The sequence below is a fragment of the Onychostruthus taczanowskii genome, unplaced genomic scaffold, assembly GCF_017590055.1.
Source record: "Onychostruthus taczanowskii isolate IOZ18803 unplaced genomic scaffold, ASM1759005v1 scaffold86, whole genome shotgun sequence".
Classification (NCBI taxonomy): Eukaryota; Metazoa; Chordata; class Aves; order Passeriformes; family Passeridae; genus Onychostruthus; species Onychostruthus taczanowskii.
This window is the reverse complement of record NW_024506552.1, coordinates 1,362,285-1,378,395: the sequence shown is the minus strand read 5'-3', so window position 1 is coordinate 1,378,395 and position 16,111 is coordinate 1,362,285. Positions and strand designations below refer to the sequence as shown.

General features: G+C 47.5%; 1 protein-coding gene across 2 annotated transcripts in view; it reads left to right on the top strand.

The window, feature by feature from the left end:
* The window catches only part of AUTS2 (activator of transcription and developmental regulator AUTS2), a 768,072-nt gene that overhangs the window by 696,265 nt on the left and 55,696 nt on the right, over window positions 1-16,111 (top strand). For both annotated transcript variants that reach the window (XM_041425047.1, XM_041425045.1), the window contains exon 6: window positions 3,235-3,283. In XM_041425047.1, the coding sequence (XP_041280981.1) occupies window positions 3,235-3,283 (49 nt within the window). The remainder of the gene's footprint in view (window positions 1-3,234; window positions 3,284-16,111) is intronic.

Sequence of the window (16,111 nt, the reverse complement as noted above, 5' to 3'; positions counted from 1 at the left end):
CCGGGACGGGCCGGGGCGGAGGGGGCGGCGGGGCCGCGCTGGCTCCGCGGGCAGGTGCGGGGCCGGTGCAAGTGGCGCGGCGGGGCCGGGCCGTGCCAGCAGTGAGTCAGGCTGCGCTGTCTGGACAGGAAATATTTTAGTCATTCATCCCCTCGAACGGCAGCACATTCCTTGGTGAGGGGAAAAAATACTCTTTGGGTCATTTTTTTTTCTGTGTGGTTTGTTGGGTTTTTTTCTCTTTAAGCCCAGGGATTGCTGACTTGTTTCATTTCGCGGTGAAAAGGATTAAGCTACGCTTGGTAACAAGGGGATTTATAAGGGAAAACGGCCCAAGTGCGAGGAAGGGAGCTGTGTGTCACCAGCTCCGGCTCTGTGCAGGAGAAACCGAGGGGGCTCCTCGGGCAGAGCACCTCGGATAACCCGGTGTCCCCAAATGTCACGGTGCCAGCAGACAGTGCTCATCGACTGCTCAAGTGAGACTGGGGAGATCGGGGTAAAGGGGAGCGAAGGAAGAGTTGCAGCTGGCTGGTGGAAGGGAAAGGAGAGCCGAGCTCCTCTCCGCCGCTGGAGCATCCAGGTTCGGCCACATCGCACCCACCGTGCGCATAAAGGCACTTTGTTGTCTGCGGCGAATCCTGTCAATACGGAGCAGGGTTTAGTCAGCACTGCACAGGCACCGAATTTCATCCTTCTGGGGTAGTGCTGAGTTGTTGCGGGTTTTTGAATCAGTTGGGGGTTTTGTTCCTTTAGTGTTGTTGCGTGATGTGTCTGCCTAACTGTGGAAAAATAATAGTTGTATGGAAATTGATACACTGCGTGTCTGCTGGCAGAGACTGTGTTTGCCTGTGTATCACCCGTACATCACCCTGATTGCTGTTTTGTATTTAAACCGCAATTTTTATGTAAGGAAACAGGCAGGCCAAGTTCATCTCACCGTTCCAGCCAGCGTTTGGGTTATTTTCACGGTAACGCAGGCAGTGTGGTTATTTCAAGTTGCTCTTCCATTCGGTTGTGTGCGGTCAGTAATGCAAAATGAGCTTCACTCTTGGACGAGCTTTGTTTTTGCAAAATAATTCCTTTTTTAGGCGTATGTTACGTGGATAATCATCTGCCATGTTGCTCCGGAGCAGTCTTGGGCAGGCTGCGTTTTGTTCGAGGTGTGCCACTTCCAGGTGGCACAGCGCTGTTTGTGACTGGGGTGTGCGATAGCACAGGGAAAGATTGGTTTTGAAGCCATGTTTTTTCAGGTGCAATCTTTTGGTTTACGCTTGGCATTAAAGCAAACTTTTTTAAGAGATGTTTTCCTCTTTGTAGTGCTTGGGAAAATCAAGCGATTAGGAAACATAGAGCCTCCCTGTGCTGTTCTGTTTTGAAACAGTAAAATAAAGTAGTAGCTGAAACTGTAAGAAGTTGTTTGGTTTTTAAAATTGGAATTTCTTTCTAAAAAGAAGGACTGGTTCAGAGAGTTTTGACTTCAGAGAAAAGCTGCATTTGAGAAGACAACAGCTGAAATTCACTGGGAAAGATCATTTTTAAGCAGGCTGATTGGCAAGGGTAGGAAAGCATTGAGCCTCTTGTTGGACTAACATTGGCTTGTTCTTTAAAGCACATGGCCTTCTTGATCTCTTCAATTTGTGCATTATTCACATATTTTCATTAATTTAGAGAAAGTCGTCACTGCATAATAAATCCATCATTGGGTAATAAATCCAGTGTTTACAAGGTATTTAGTTGAGACGAAATTGCACCAGCTCGGCTTTCAAATAAGCCAGCAGTAATCTTGTAAAATTTGTCTAGAAGTCTGAAAAAGAATACAGCTATTTTTAATAATTAATCATAGAAATCTTGTCTGTCACTAACTTGAGGGCAAACAAATTGTTTCAGCGTATTCCTGCACTGTGATGCACGGTCTGAGCCATGTCTACTCGTTTATCGGGAGTTTCACATCCAAGTTTTTAGTGCAGTCGAGATAGCAAACGTATATGTTGATTGTCTGGTGATTTTTATCTGGTTTTGACTTCAGAAATTCCTTCCCTTTAACAAAAAAACCCCACAGTCTACTTTCTAGTGTTTTCAATTATTTTTCCTGAATCCAGCAAGAAAACAGTTTCTAGGGAAAAATCAAAATCTTTCTCAAGTGTTACATTTTAACCCTGTTTGCGGTGTTCTGCTCCTGAGCACGTTTTCCCTGTGTTTTCCAAGAGCAGCCTCTTTCTCGGTGGGGCTGGGTTTGGAATTGAACGGCTCTGTGCGATCTGTGGGTGCTTTTTGTGGGAGAAGTTTGAGCTGTAGCTGCCCGTGTGTGTTTTGTGTGTGTGTGCCCAAACACAGCAGCACACAGCTGGCAGAAACTGAGTGTTTGGTGCTTTTGGGCTCGGGGTGTTTGCAAAATGAACATTTTCAGTGTTCCTTCCCTGCCTGGTTTTGTGCCGTTGGAATTTCTGAAAGGGGGAGATCAGTGGTTTTTTGTGAAACTGAAATAAATCTTTTTATATCGGTAGAGAGCTGAGCTGGCACCCTGGCATAGAAACAGCAGGAATAGGCAAGCTACTAACACAATATTAAGGGGAAAAACCTCCCTGGATAAAGGAGGCTTGATGAAAAAGAAAACGTTTATTACTTTACACAGCGAGGTGTCAAGAAGCAGTTGTTCTGAGGAAGGCAAAGCTGGTGTGGAAATATTCACTGATCCTGACACTCTCTTTATTTTTCAAAGAGTTTGCAACAGCAATTTATGAAATTACTAACCTAAGTTATCAACGCTGCTTTGAAGGTGGTAAAAATCGAATGTTCACACAGCAGGGATCCCAAAAATACTTTAAAAATTTAATTAAGAAATCTGCAGTTCTGGAAATTCCTGAGACTGGGCTGTCTGGTTCGAAATTGTGACTCTTCTGCATCGCAGAATCAATGTCGGACTGTATTGGATAATGGCAGTACAAAGATACACTGCCTGTGCAGCTAATGTTGAAGAAAAATCCCATTTCTTTATGAAATAGAATCTTTCCAAAGAAATATCTGCACTGCAGGGCGGCGAAGCACAGCCAAACAGCACCACCTCATGGACACGGCCTCCGGAGCCGCCGCTTCCAGCGCCCCTGGTTTTGTCTCCTGATTTGTTTCCCTAAAATATACACACCTCTGCCTGTGCATAAATACACCGTGCCTTCGCAAATCTATCACTGCTAGAAAATGTAACTTCTGGTTTTTTCTTCTTTTTTATTGGTCTTTCAGGCATCTGATGCCAGCTCTGAGAAACTGTTCAACGCTGTCACAAATAAAGGTAAGGCTGCAATTCACATCCCAAACAGATTTATTTTCCTTTTTTCCCCACACGTTTCTTTTCATGGCAATTTCAATGGGAGATGAAATGTAACTTGTCTTGCAGAAATGTCGCAATCAGCTTGTTAGTGCTTTTTATGTTTCTCTGGGTTTCAGACGTGTTCTGTATGCTTGGTAATTGCTTTGCTTAATATAAAATATAGGCTTTAAATAATGCATTGCCTGCCAGGTCAGAATTAATTTAAATAACAATATTAGGGAATAGTTTATTTTACAAATGGCTTTAATTTAAGCTCATTTAAATAACTGTAAGAGTTTTCAAAATGTTTTAACTTGATTGTTACTCATCAGCTCCATGATAGACGTGGAATTATGAATAGCCAATTTGCACTGCTGACAGTAATAACCAGCCAACGTTTAGTATTCACAGGATAATAGTCATAAACCATGGCTTACTGTGCTGTGTGCTTTCTGTAGAGTTAATAAATGATAGAGAGGGCCACATTTAAATATTCAGTATCCCATTAATTTCTTCCAAACAGCAATCCAAAGACAGAGCTGCTAATGATATAACAGCACATTAAGGGAAAGCTTGCCCTAAATCAGCGCCCGTGAGCTGCCGTGCGGAGCTGGGCCCTTGTTAGAAAGCTTTGGGGATCCTTCCTGTGTAATTCCCCTTTTTGGTCTGGCTGGTGTTTTTACAAGGAGGTTGGAGGGAGCAGCTCCAGGCATGAGTTGCACAAACAAGTGTAATTCAAAGCCTTGGAAACGCGTCTGGTTTTTACCCCAGTGTCCTGCTTTTCTCCGGCAGCGCATGGGAAGTGCCTGGAACGGGGTGAGCTTCTGGCTGTAAACCGGGCTTTATCTGATGGGGTTTGGAGCACTCTTGGCCTTACAAGAGGCAGATTTGACTGGTTTGAAATTCAGGTGTGTTCTGTTGGCTGGGTGTGGGTTGGCTCAGTATTGGCCCTGTGTGCTTCTCCCCGGGTTTGGTTTGTTACTCCAGTGAGTCATTCCAGTGTTTCTCTGTGCTTTTCAATTCCACAAAGCTGTGATGGTTTAACTGGGGACAGAATGTGACCCCGTTACCTTTGGGATTCCCGTGCTGATCCGCGGCTGCTTCTGAAGGCTTCTGCTGCATATTGAATTATACCTGGATTTAATTGCATTACGGATCCATAGTCCTGTTTTTCATGTATTAGCATCCTCTGGAAGTACAGTCTGGATTATTTCTGTGGTCTAACCAGGTTATCTCACTTGGCAAGCTGATTTATCCTTTGTGATTAATGGCATTTACAGGTTCCCCAGGCCCCTCCAGAGGCTGAGACTAGGTGGCACAGACATTAGAAGGGAAGAGCTGAGTGTCTGGAGTGACCCCAGGCCCCCAAACTACATGTGACTGCATCTTTATTTTGCTAATTTGCTGTAAAAAGCTTTGGCATTTGAGCAGCCCTTTCTTGGGGCTGGGCCAGGGCAGGAGAAGCCGGGCGAATCCACATTCCTGGCGCAGGCCTGTAACCAGGGTGAGGGGCTCCTCTTCTCCCCAGGAGGTGACTGATGAAGAGTAGGCCCCTCTTCCTCTTCCTTTGGTTTTCTTTTTTGACTCAAACACATTTCCCACATTCTTATTGCTGTTTACTTACGGAGCTTGATTCGTGGCATCCCTTTGGATGTGAATACCCATGCTTGACAGGGAGCCTTTTCTTCCGAGGTACTTTTCTTTGGTGATTTAGTTCCCTTGAAAGGATTAGGGTTTCTTTGTGTAGACTAAAATCAACATGGGCTTTTCGAAGCTTTGCTTGGGAAACCGTACACAAATAAGCTTTTTAGTTGATGGTAGATTATTCCTTTGCCCCTTATTTCCATCAAAATGGCATCTTTCTTTTCTCCTCCTGAGTTTCCCCTTAAAGCCATATGCTAATTCCTGTTGGTAACATGAATGACAAGGGAGGAATCAATGCAAATCCAGGTGCGGCCAAACTAGGCTGGCTGGTATTTTCTTTTTTTTTTTTCTTCCTTACCCTCTTTTTTTCTTTTTTCCACTGGGAGAAAGAGATTAAGGGGAAAGAGAACGGTAAAAGCATAGGGGACAGTTTTGTCACAGGGATTAGCATTCAGACTACAAAATATCAGGAAAAGAAGCTCAGAAAAGCTCCCCTGTTTGGAGATAATGTCAGTAATTGCTGGCAGGCAGGTGCTGGGCTCTCTGCCGGGGCTGGGGGCTGTTCCTGCTCCTAGTGCGGCCCTGGGGAGCTCCGGCTGCCCGGGGGCTGTCAGTTTGATAAATTCCGAGTTCAAGTTCCCTCTCTGCAGCTCAGGCTGTTCGCTTCCAAGCCAGCTCTTCCCCACTGTGTTGTCCACGGCTGCTTTTGCCAAAAGCAATAAAAGTCACTCGTAAGAAAGGTCAGATTTGCATTGGGTAAATCATGATGAAACCTTCCAAGCTGCCAGGCTGGGAGGGCTGGGCAGGCTGACAGCATCAGGCCCTCTGTGTTCGTGGCCACTCCTCTTGGATGTCCCACAGCCACCCGTGTCTCACACACTGCTTAGGTTTTTCTTGCATTAAAAAAAAAAAAAAATTAGTATTATTCATAACTGAAGTAGCAGAAATTACAGAAGTAATGTATTTACAGAGCAGGTACAAGTCCTGAAGCATTTAACTTCTCGTATATACAGTTTGTCCCCTTTCTGTCATTTTGTTGTAGACTACAAGGCTTAAGATGTGCTCAGGCTCAAGGAGTGATGGATTAGTGTAGATGTGTAATGTGGAACAGTCCCTTCCTCAGAAACACTAAGAATTTTAAAAAATCCAGAGCAAAGTGAAATCCCGCTCAGCCCTCTCGAGAAGAGCTGGTAAAACACCTTGAGGAGAAGTCCCTCAGCTCCCATTTGGGACTTGGCTGCCCTTGGAGCTGAATGGAAAGGTGCATCGCTGAACCTAGAAGGGTCCTGTGAGCTGTGGGGGGCAGCCAGTGGATGTTGGGATCCCTCAGGGCTGGAACTCAAGTCAGAACCCAGCAGTGGGAAAGGCTGTGGGGTCACTCCTGTCACCTCCGTGCTGCCACCACTCCCAGGGGTCTGCAGCAGGGCTGGGAATTTGGGAGGGATGGAGCTTGGTCCCCAGAGCAGGAGTTCCTGAAGGAGTGGTCCCTGTTGGTGGATCAGAGCCCTGCATTCCTTAGCTCTGGCAGGAACACCCTGTAATGCTTAAATTCCCCAGGGAGAGGGATCCCTTGGCAGTCCAGGTGGCTGTGCTGGGAGGTGAGCACCCAAGGGTCTGGGCCCTTGGTGATGCTTGACAAAGGATCTGTCAGTGTCTGAATAAATGATCTGGGGAAGAGCTGGCAGGGGAGAGCATCCCCCGTCTGCAGTTCCTGCTCCCTGCGGGATGGCCCTTCCAGTTGGGATTGCTGCTTGTAATCTGTGTGTCATTGCAGGAACAGAGCTGCCCCACACCCTCTGAGAGTTTCACCTCAGCACCATTAATCCCAGCCAAAGTACAGGGTTTGTTCATGAATTTTTGTAACATGACTTCTCAGCGTAATTAAATTCCATTATCTCTCAATAATTTAAATACATACATCTGAAGCTGCAGAGCAGGCAGCTCTTACTACGACTGTGTGGTTCATTTATGTTAACTCCCTCCTACATACCCTTGGAAAACAGCTTTTCCTGAAGGGAGAAATGAGTCCCAGAGTGGTGAAGTTTTCATTTGTGCTGTATATTGAAGTTTGCCTTTGATCAGAAGCACAATTGGGCTGTTAGAGCTTTTTATGTTCAAATTGTTTACAGGATGTTCATGTAAACTTTATGAATCCTTCTGCTGCGTGGCACCACCAGCTGTCAGGGAAATATTTATACTCTCAGCTGGAGGTAGATCAAGGCATCTGGGTTAGGAGGCTGCACTGGTGGCTGAAATACCAGTCAGATCAAGCCCTGGCTGTTTAGGTGCTTCTACAGCAATATCCTGCCCTAGAAAAAACAGGCAAGTTGTTGTTTCTCCCCTTGGCTTCTGTGGTGAAGCATTTCTTGAGGATCCTCTACAACATCTGTTTCTGTAAACAAGCAGGGAGCTAAAGCTGGCAATTCCTTCCCTGCTGATCCCTTCACAGGAGATCCTTGGCTGTGGAGAGGTGCTTTCACTGGTGAATAAACCATCCCCACGGCTTCTCAAGTTGGATGTAAGTGTATCCAGCACTCTGCAGGCAGCACGTGTGCAGTGTTAATGTGGTCAGTGTGCCAGAGGACTGGCTGGGGCTGCCTCCCTCCTTTCCAGGGTCTGGAGGAGCCCACCGAACATCCTCACTCACTTCTGGGATGTGTTCTCCCTCACGTGCAGTTTTTGGGGTGGCTGCTCCTGCTGCCTCTTCTCACTGAAATGCCTCTTGCTCCCCTGCTCCTGGAGCTCTGGAGCAACCCCAGCACTGCAGGGAACTGGCCCCAGGCCAGCAAACCTCAGGGACTGCTGAATCATCTCTGGTTTTGTGGCAGTTCTGATGTGACCCCACAAGTGACACCCTGGCATCTCCTCCCATTTCTGGTGGAGGCTTCCCTGGTGGCTTTGAGTCACTGATTTGCTGGTGTTTTGTGGGTTTCAAATGCCTTTCAGTATTTTCCGTGTGGAAGTTCAGTGTCTCATTAGGGAGAGGCTGAGCACTGGAAAAAGCTGTGGGTTTGGAGAGCCTGGGTTTCTGGTACCCCTGAGTTAGATTAGAAGAGCTGCTGGGTCACTTCACTCTTGATTTGCGAGTGAAGCTGAGGAAAAGGTCAATAAATGTCTTGCAATGGTGCTTTGTTCTGCTACACAAAAGAGCAAGGCAGCTGTTCCTGTGCCAGGGAGGCTTCGTCTGAGCAAGAAATTGGTTCATAATGTCCCTTATGGCTGCACCTCCTAAGCGCAAACCACCCCTCTCCAGTCCTGCACCTTCCATACCCTCTCCTTCTTGACGTGCTGGTATTTTTTTGGCTGGACTGTGGCTGCCAGCTGAGCTGTGGGGTGCCAGGGGTGTGGAATCCCAGTGCTGGGAGGTGCCAGGGCTGTGGGATCCTAGTGCTGGGAGGTGCTGGAGCTGTGGGATCCCAGTGCTGGGGGGTGCCAGGGCTGTGGGGTGCTGGTGCTGGGAAGTGCTGGAGCTGTGGGGTGCCAGGGCTGTTCTGTAGCTGCAGGAAAAGGTTCCTGGATAATGGGATGTGCCCAGAGAGGCAGGTGAAAGTCTCAGGGAGCCTCTTCCAAAAATTTCAAATTCTTAAGTTGTTAAACTTACAAAACTTCACAGGTAACCTGTAGGTCAGTAATTCAAAACAAAAGCAGGAAGCAGCCAGCATGGGACAAGCATCTGAAGGTATTGGCTTTTCCTGACCAAAACAGTAGAGGGAGAAGTTGCAGGTGTTGTTCTGGGCATCCCTGCCCCCTTGGGCTGGTATCAAGTATCCTTTGTGGTCAGTTAGTGATCACATGCCCCCAAGAGTTCATTTAAGGCTGTGGATTTTTGCAAAGTCAAGCTATTCCAGGCTAGGGAGCAAAATGGCAATATTTGCCAACACAATTGTATCTAATATGAAGGGAATATTTGTTTTGTAGATTAGCCTGTATTTGATTTTCTCAAAAAAGACAGTGGTGTTGGGCTGTAAAATTGTGCTAATTGGCTCAAAAGAACGTGATAAAACTCTTGGGATAGGAATGTTTTGGTGACAGAGATCCTTCCTTGCCATACCTGTGGTTGGGGGGTCCAGGCTGGAGGCTGCTGTGAGATTTGGTGAATGGAGCATCCTGCAGACCTCCCCTATCTGGCCTGCTGTTAGTCTCTCCCTTGTAATAAAATGTTATTTTCTCTGAAAATGTATGTTTATTTAACTAGGTCTCTTTTTGCTTCACAATCTGGATTCCATTCAGTCAGTTACCACTCCAATTAACTAACAATTATTTAACATTAACAGTAATTACAGACGCCAGTTAAGCGCCTACAGATGTCAACTGTTAGCTTTGTACCTAATCACTCAATGAAATGGAGAAAGTTCAACAAACATCAATTAGCCAAGCAATTAGTATGAGGTAGGAAAGAGCATGTTATCGTGTGTGAGCTGATTCAATTTATTTTATTTTGTCAGTAAAACACACACAGGCAGACAAGCAGCAATAAGTTGCTGAGATTAGATAAAGCTGTATTGTTTTGCTGCTTATACAAGATTTTTTTCCCCCCTCCTGGTCTCTCCCTTACATAGCTTCACTGTGCTCTGCCAGGCATTTGTTATCTTATCAAATGCATTTCATTTCCATTGGAAAAGCACAGCAATGTCACAGCGGAGGGGCCACGTTTCCATCAGGTGTCACCTGAGCAGAGCCACTCCTGCTCAGCCTGGCAGTGGGTTTAACCCGAGCTTAACCCAAGAGTTAGCCAAGGACACCACACAGTGCATCTGTGGTTGTAGGTGAGCTCCTTCACTGGATTTGTCATTTAATGTTGGTTCTGGATGGATTCTGGTTCCACGGCCCCTTGCTTGGGTTGTGAGGGGACGACAGGGCGTTCCCAAAATGTGCCACTGCTACCCCCAGCCCTCCAGGGGAGCAGCGGTGCCTCCAGCAGCACCATGGAATATTCTGGGGGATTGTGTGCCCTGCCTGGCTCGAACATAAAATGAAAAAAAAGGAGAAGGAATGGGCCGTAAGTTAACTTTAGCTAGAGAGAAGTGGTTGATTCCCAGCCACCGTCCAAGTTGCACCACCAGCCTCTCTTCTAAGATGGTTTGAAGTCAGGGGAGCTGTGCAGAACATGGTCAGGCTGTAGCTCTGGGCTGCTCAGGCTGTGGCTATGGGGTACACAGATTGCCCAGGCTTCCTGGACACCCAGCTGTGCCACCAAGCCTCCAGGTCACCTCCAGGGCTCTTCTCCCATAGGATCTGATGCCTCCTCACTTGGCACGGTTACACAGCCTGAGCAAGGGCTGTTACACAGCTACTGGAAATTTAAAAAGAAAAAGCACCCCAAAATATCCCACATCCTACAGTCTTGACACTCTGGATGTCAGTAGGAGTTTTGCAGGGACATCTACAAGAATTGTAGGGGTTTTTGGTTTTTTTGTTGTTTTTTTAATAAAGTCTTAAAAGGTGCTTAAAACCAAAGCAAAAAGGCTTTTTTTTTTTCTTCCAGTTCTCATCTGTCCCCCAAACAAAAATGCCTTTTGCCTTCAGAAAGGTTGGACAGGGTTTGAAGCAACCAGGTCTGGTGGAAGTGTCCCTGTCCACAGCAGGGAATGGAATGAGATGAGCTTTAAGGCCCCTTCCAACCCAAACCATTCCATGATTAATCACCACCCCGACATATTTTAAATGTTTCTGCACACAAAACCATCCCACAAAGTCAGATGTTATTTTATCATGCAGACTGCCCACAGAAGCCCATGGAGTTCTATGAATTAGTTGTTGTTTTCCAAAGTGTGGGAATAGGAGCAGAGAACCACAGGCAGATCTCACTATTGCTTTCCAAAATCTCAGCTCTTTTCCTAGAAAAACAGAGTCTGAACATGTGAAGGAACTCTTCAGTGTATGACCTGAGTGCAATAATATTTGTCTGAGTAGGCAGAAAAACTGAAATCAAGCTTCCCAGTAAGAGCTGCCACGTTCCTTCTGGTGGCAAAGAAGACTTTCTGAAGGATGACACTTTAGTCTGGTGAATTTTTAGCTTTCTCAGGGCTCAGCACAGATTATCAAAAGGAAAAGACAGGGTCTGGTTATGAAGGGATGCTATGAGTCTCAAGAAATGGAGGGGCTTGTGAGGGAGCATTTCTGGGCTCAGGGGGCAGGATAAAAAGGCTCTGATTTGTCCTTGTTTAGGCTTCAGCTCGGTCTTGTGCTTCCTTGCTCCACTGGCTTCAAACACTTGTTAACACCCAGCATTTCCCTGAACGCTCTTCTGGATGAGCATCACAGGGATAAATCCTGGGACACCTTGGGCACTCTCAGCCCCCAGGATCACTGAGATTTCCTTTTTTTTTAAATCCCTACTGGTTCTTGGTGAATGAGGGGGACTCAAGCTCCCTTTTGCTGTTTCTGTCCCCAGCAGGTCCCATTCTCTTCCCCTCCTGGCTGCTGCCCTGGCTTTGGGCACCAGAGTTGGGCAGTGTGAGCTCAGTGGTTGCTCACCAGAAACCCAAACAGAGAAAGGAGAGAAAAAAAAAAAAAAGTAAGGTAATTTTGCAGCTGAGTTGCTCAAGTGAAAGATGTGGTGGGAGGAGGCAGAGCCTGGGCAAGGGCAGAGGGGCTGCCCCACCAAGGTGCTGAAGGATCAGGACAGGGCTTCAGCTGCCATCAGCACTTGTCCTGGTGTTGTCCTAGGCATTCAGTTATTCTGTGTAACAGAAGCTGTTTTCTAAGCTGGATGTGACTGACTGAGAGAAGCCTCAAGTGTGTCTTGCACAGTGTTCAAGTGGTTTAAAAAAGCCAATGTCAATGTATACTTAGAAAGTGGCAAACAGAGGAGCAGATAAACTGAGTGAAGTGCTCTCTAGAGCAGTTAATGGCCTTGACTTAGGTGTGCTGGGAAAGTGAGGTGGGAGCTGGGAGGGGGCTCCTCTAATTGTAATAGAATTGTACAAACCCAGAATGGATTGGGTTTGAAGGGACCTTAAAGCCCATCCAGTGCCACCCCTGCCATGGCAGGGACACCTCCCATTGTCCCAGGCTGCTCCCAGCCCCAGTGTCCAGCCTGGCCTTGGGCACTGCCAGGGATCCAGGGGCAGCCTCAGCTGCTCTGGGCACCCTGTGCCAGGGCCTGCCCATCCCCACAGTCAAGAATTTCTAAGCCAAAAATGTTGTTCCAAATAAATTTTTTTGTTTGTTTGTTTTTGTTTTGTGGAGTTGAAGACCTCATCTTTTGCTAAGGCTGCTCAGAGTGGGGCCAGGAGGGAGTTCACAAGTCCAGCAGCACAAGCCCCAAACCCCACGAGAGCTGAAGTCTTTGCTAATGCAGCAGGATTCTCCCTGGCACTTGAAATCCTGGCTCAAGGCACACTCACAGTTTGCCCTGAGCCCTACAGAGCCACCTGATTTATTCCAATCTCCTGTTCACAGTCAGAGGAGCTCCCCAAACCTCCTGTTCCCCCCTCACCTGTAGTGATTCAAAAATCATGCATGGCATGGGCCAATCCACCTTCTCCCCCATCCCCCTTGGGAACCTTTCCCGGGTCACTTTTTGCTCTGAGGGTCCTTCTTGGGGTTTCACAACACTGGGGGTCTGGAGAACTGGGGCACCTGGGCCAGCTCAGGCCTTGGTGAGGGAGATGGGAAGAACCTGGGAAGGGGGATGAGTGAAAGTGCTGCTGAGCTCTCACAACCATTTGCTGTAGTTTCCAAATACTTCAAGTTAGTGGGCACTTTTGGAAATTAGAGGCAAAGGAATTTGAGTGGCTGGTAAGAGAAAACAGCTGCTGCAGAGCAAGCTGGGTTCTGAGGAAAAATGACTCCATGGAAATGGGTCTGCCAAGTAATAAAGCCACAAATAAATACTTAGTTCATTTACTAGGTTGTTGGTCCCATAAGCACTGAAACTTCATTTGTTAAGAGAAGCAGGGTTTAAAAATCAAAAGCAGATGAGCAAGGTCCTGGTTTTGCTGCTGCTGGCTGGGTTTGTTGCTGGGGTTGTGTGCCTGGGGCCTGTGCAGCTTGCAGCAGGTGTGGGAGCTGCCTGGGGACCTCAGCACCAGTATGTTCTGTCCTGTGATAATAACTGTTGGGTTTTTTCTTTTCTCCTTGCCTGTGTTGCTGAGATACATTATTATTATAATCTGACTTTGGCAGTTTTTCAGCACCAGGCAGGACCTGCTGCCCCTGGGAAAGGGTGGGAGGCTGTGCCAGGAGTACAGTGCCTGCTGTGGATCTCAGCCTCAGGGCTGGGTCAGCTTTGGAACTTTAAATACCAGCTCTCCTGGCACCCTGGGTTAGCACAAAGAAACTCTTGTCCTGAAGGGAATTGCTCTCCCAGGGCAGTTGATCCTCAGGTGTTTTGGTTACAGAGGCAGGGAGACACTTCAGGCTGTGATAGATGGCAAATCTCATGCTGTGTTTGTGACATTCCCTGAGAGAGAACAGCTGGAATCTTTCCTCTTCCATCTGATTGCATCTAGGGGAGCTTCTTCAGATCCTCCTCATGATCCTTCTGAGGTCTAAACAGGTTTACATAGTTTTCAAGTGGAGGAGATGGGGTGAACTCCTGGGCTCTCCCTCACCTCCTCGTCAGGAAAGGCAGGGGAATAATCTTGGTCTTTGTTCTGGTCCTCATTCATTGCCAGAAGTTCAGCGTTGTGTTCCTAACTTGCAGTCAGGTGGGTGTTGATTTGGAGATGAGGATTGTTGCTGTATGAATGCACAGCCTGCAGAGCCTTTGGGATCTGGGAAAGATGTGGGTGGAAAGATGGAAGGCAGTCAGGGTTTTGGAAGGAGCAGTGTGAAAGGGTTATGCCAGGTTCTCTGAACATATTCAGGGATGAGAGCATGCTCAGGAGCAATCCTGGATCCCCAGGTTCCACCTCTTTCACCATGCCAAGAGAAATCCCATGGCTGCATCAGACACATCAAAAGCCACTCCAGCCAGAGTCATTTTGCAGATGTGGTTCTTGAGCAAGCAGCTCATTATAGCCCAGTTCATTCTTGAACAGTTGTGTCTGGCTGCGGGCAGGGTGAGCAGCCCTCAGAATACACCAGCCTGTAGTGGTCAGAGGGATGAGCTCACCCTGCACTGGGGATGTCCCTGTGCCTGTGGGGCTGCTCCCTGTGCAGCTAGAGAGGTGTCCTGTCATCTGCAGCCAGCCCTCAGCCACAGCCATGAGCAAACAGCTCCCTGTGACCTGCTCAGTCCAGGCTCCGGGAGAAATCATAACCTTGGGGTGCAGAACTTCGTCCTTGACCACTTGGAAGGGTAAAGCAAAACCAACTGGCTCTATGGACTGAATTATAAAACTCTTGTTTCTGTGTTGCAAAGGTCATTTGTCTTGTCTAACAGCTTTTTTCCATGCTGGGGGTCATGCTTCCTAAAACTTGGCTGTTGTACCTGCGCTTGTATTTTCCCAATGGTTTCTCAATGTATGTTATGCCCAAATTAGTGACCTATGAATTTGTACTTGGAAGGGGCTTATCTCTAGAGGTAGATGTATCTGCATAAATATTTTACAAAAATTAATATCTTCTAAAAGTGACCCTCTGGAAGTGTCCAAGGCCATGTTGGGTGGGGCTTGGAGCAAGCTGGGATAGTGGAAGGTGTCCCAGGGAAGGGGGGTGGAATGAGAAGAGCTTTGAGGTCTTTTCCAACCCAACCCAACCCATTCTGTGATTCTGTGATTCTTTAAAAGATCATGGCCCAATGCTGCCCTCAGATGCTGTGTGCACTTCTGTGATGCAGTTTGGGCAGATAAAGCCCAGTGTGATCAGTCAGACAGGTCAGAACCCCTTCCCACAGTGTGACCTCAGCTGGGGCTGAGGGTGTCCTCTGCAGAGCCCGGTGCTGTGCAGTGCCAGGTGTGTTTGGGGACTCCTCGGCTGTGACACCATCACTGACCAGTGCCATGGACACCAGGGGACACCCACAGAGCAGGGGGGAGGACTTGTGCCCTACCCTTGTGCTCCTCAGGTCACTCCATGCCTGTGAGCTGCCTCGTGGGGCAGTGGGCCTGGACTGAGCTGTTTTTCCATCTGCTTCTGGATCTGCTCTCTGTGCCTGATGCTCACTCCTAGTCTGAAGTTATCACTCCACAGCCCACCTTTGGCCCTGTTTGCACAGCCCCTCACTTTGTGCACGCCAGGCTCACAGCCAGCACTTGTGGGAATCACTGTAATACAATTAAATGGTGATAACAATCATCTGGCAAGCTGTTCCACTTGTCTGGAAAGGGCTGGGCAATATGTGCATGTGGGACAAGTCTGTGCATCTTTTGAATTAATAAAAAAATTCAGTTTGTCGACAATCCAGCCTGCAGTAAATTAACACCTTGCTTAAATAGCTGACAACTTGAAGGAGGGGGTTGGTGTTTTAATACTTAAGCTTGTTTTCTCTGTCTTCACATGCCCTGTCCAGCATCTCCTCTTACTCAAATAACCTAATTGCTCTCCAGCCTTTCAACAGCACATCAGCTCAGTGCCTTGCTGCCAGGGTGGTTGTTCACCTCAAGGCCTCATTATGTTTTGCCACTATATCGGGGCCAAAAATAACTTGACAATACCTGCTCGATGCAGAGGTCTCTCAAGTGACAAACAAATAATTGGGTGAAGCAAACCCTGAGCACAGTGAGTGTGCTGTGTGCACAGCCCCTGGTGACCACAGCCACCACGCTTCAGAGAGTGCTGGGACACAGGGGACAGCTGGGGAATGGTTTGTGGGATCTCCTCATCAGCTCAGGGCGAGTCGTGGTCATTTTCCTGCAGGTAAAGGGCTGGCAACTTGGAACAAAGGCTTAACAAAGGCATTTGATGAAATAATAATTAAAAAACAGTGGCATTCACGCACTGTGATCTTCGGGGGTCTGTGGATGTGACAGGGAGTGATGCATCTGTGTCTTGTAGTCTGATATAATTAATTTAAAGTTGATTGCTGTGCATACTTAAAATTTCGATTAGCTGGTAACCTGTCTCTAATGATGGTTTTGATTGTTCTGGCAGTTTACACAGCAGCAATGAAAACTCTTTGGTGTGTGTTATTGTGTCCTGAAAGGGCAGCAATGGCTGTGCCAGGGTCCCCAGAATCAGGTGTCCCCAGCAGGACAGTCCCTTCGGGGCAGTCAGTGTCCTGCAGCCCTTTGGGTCAGCTGGGCTGTGCCAGCACATGGCACAGGGGCACAGTCCCAC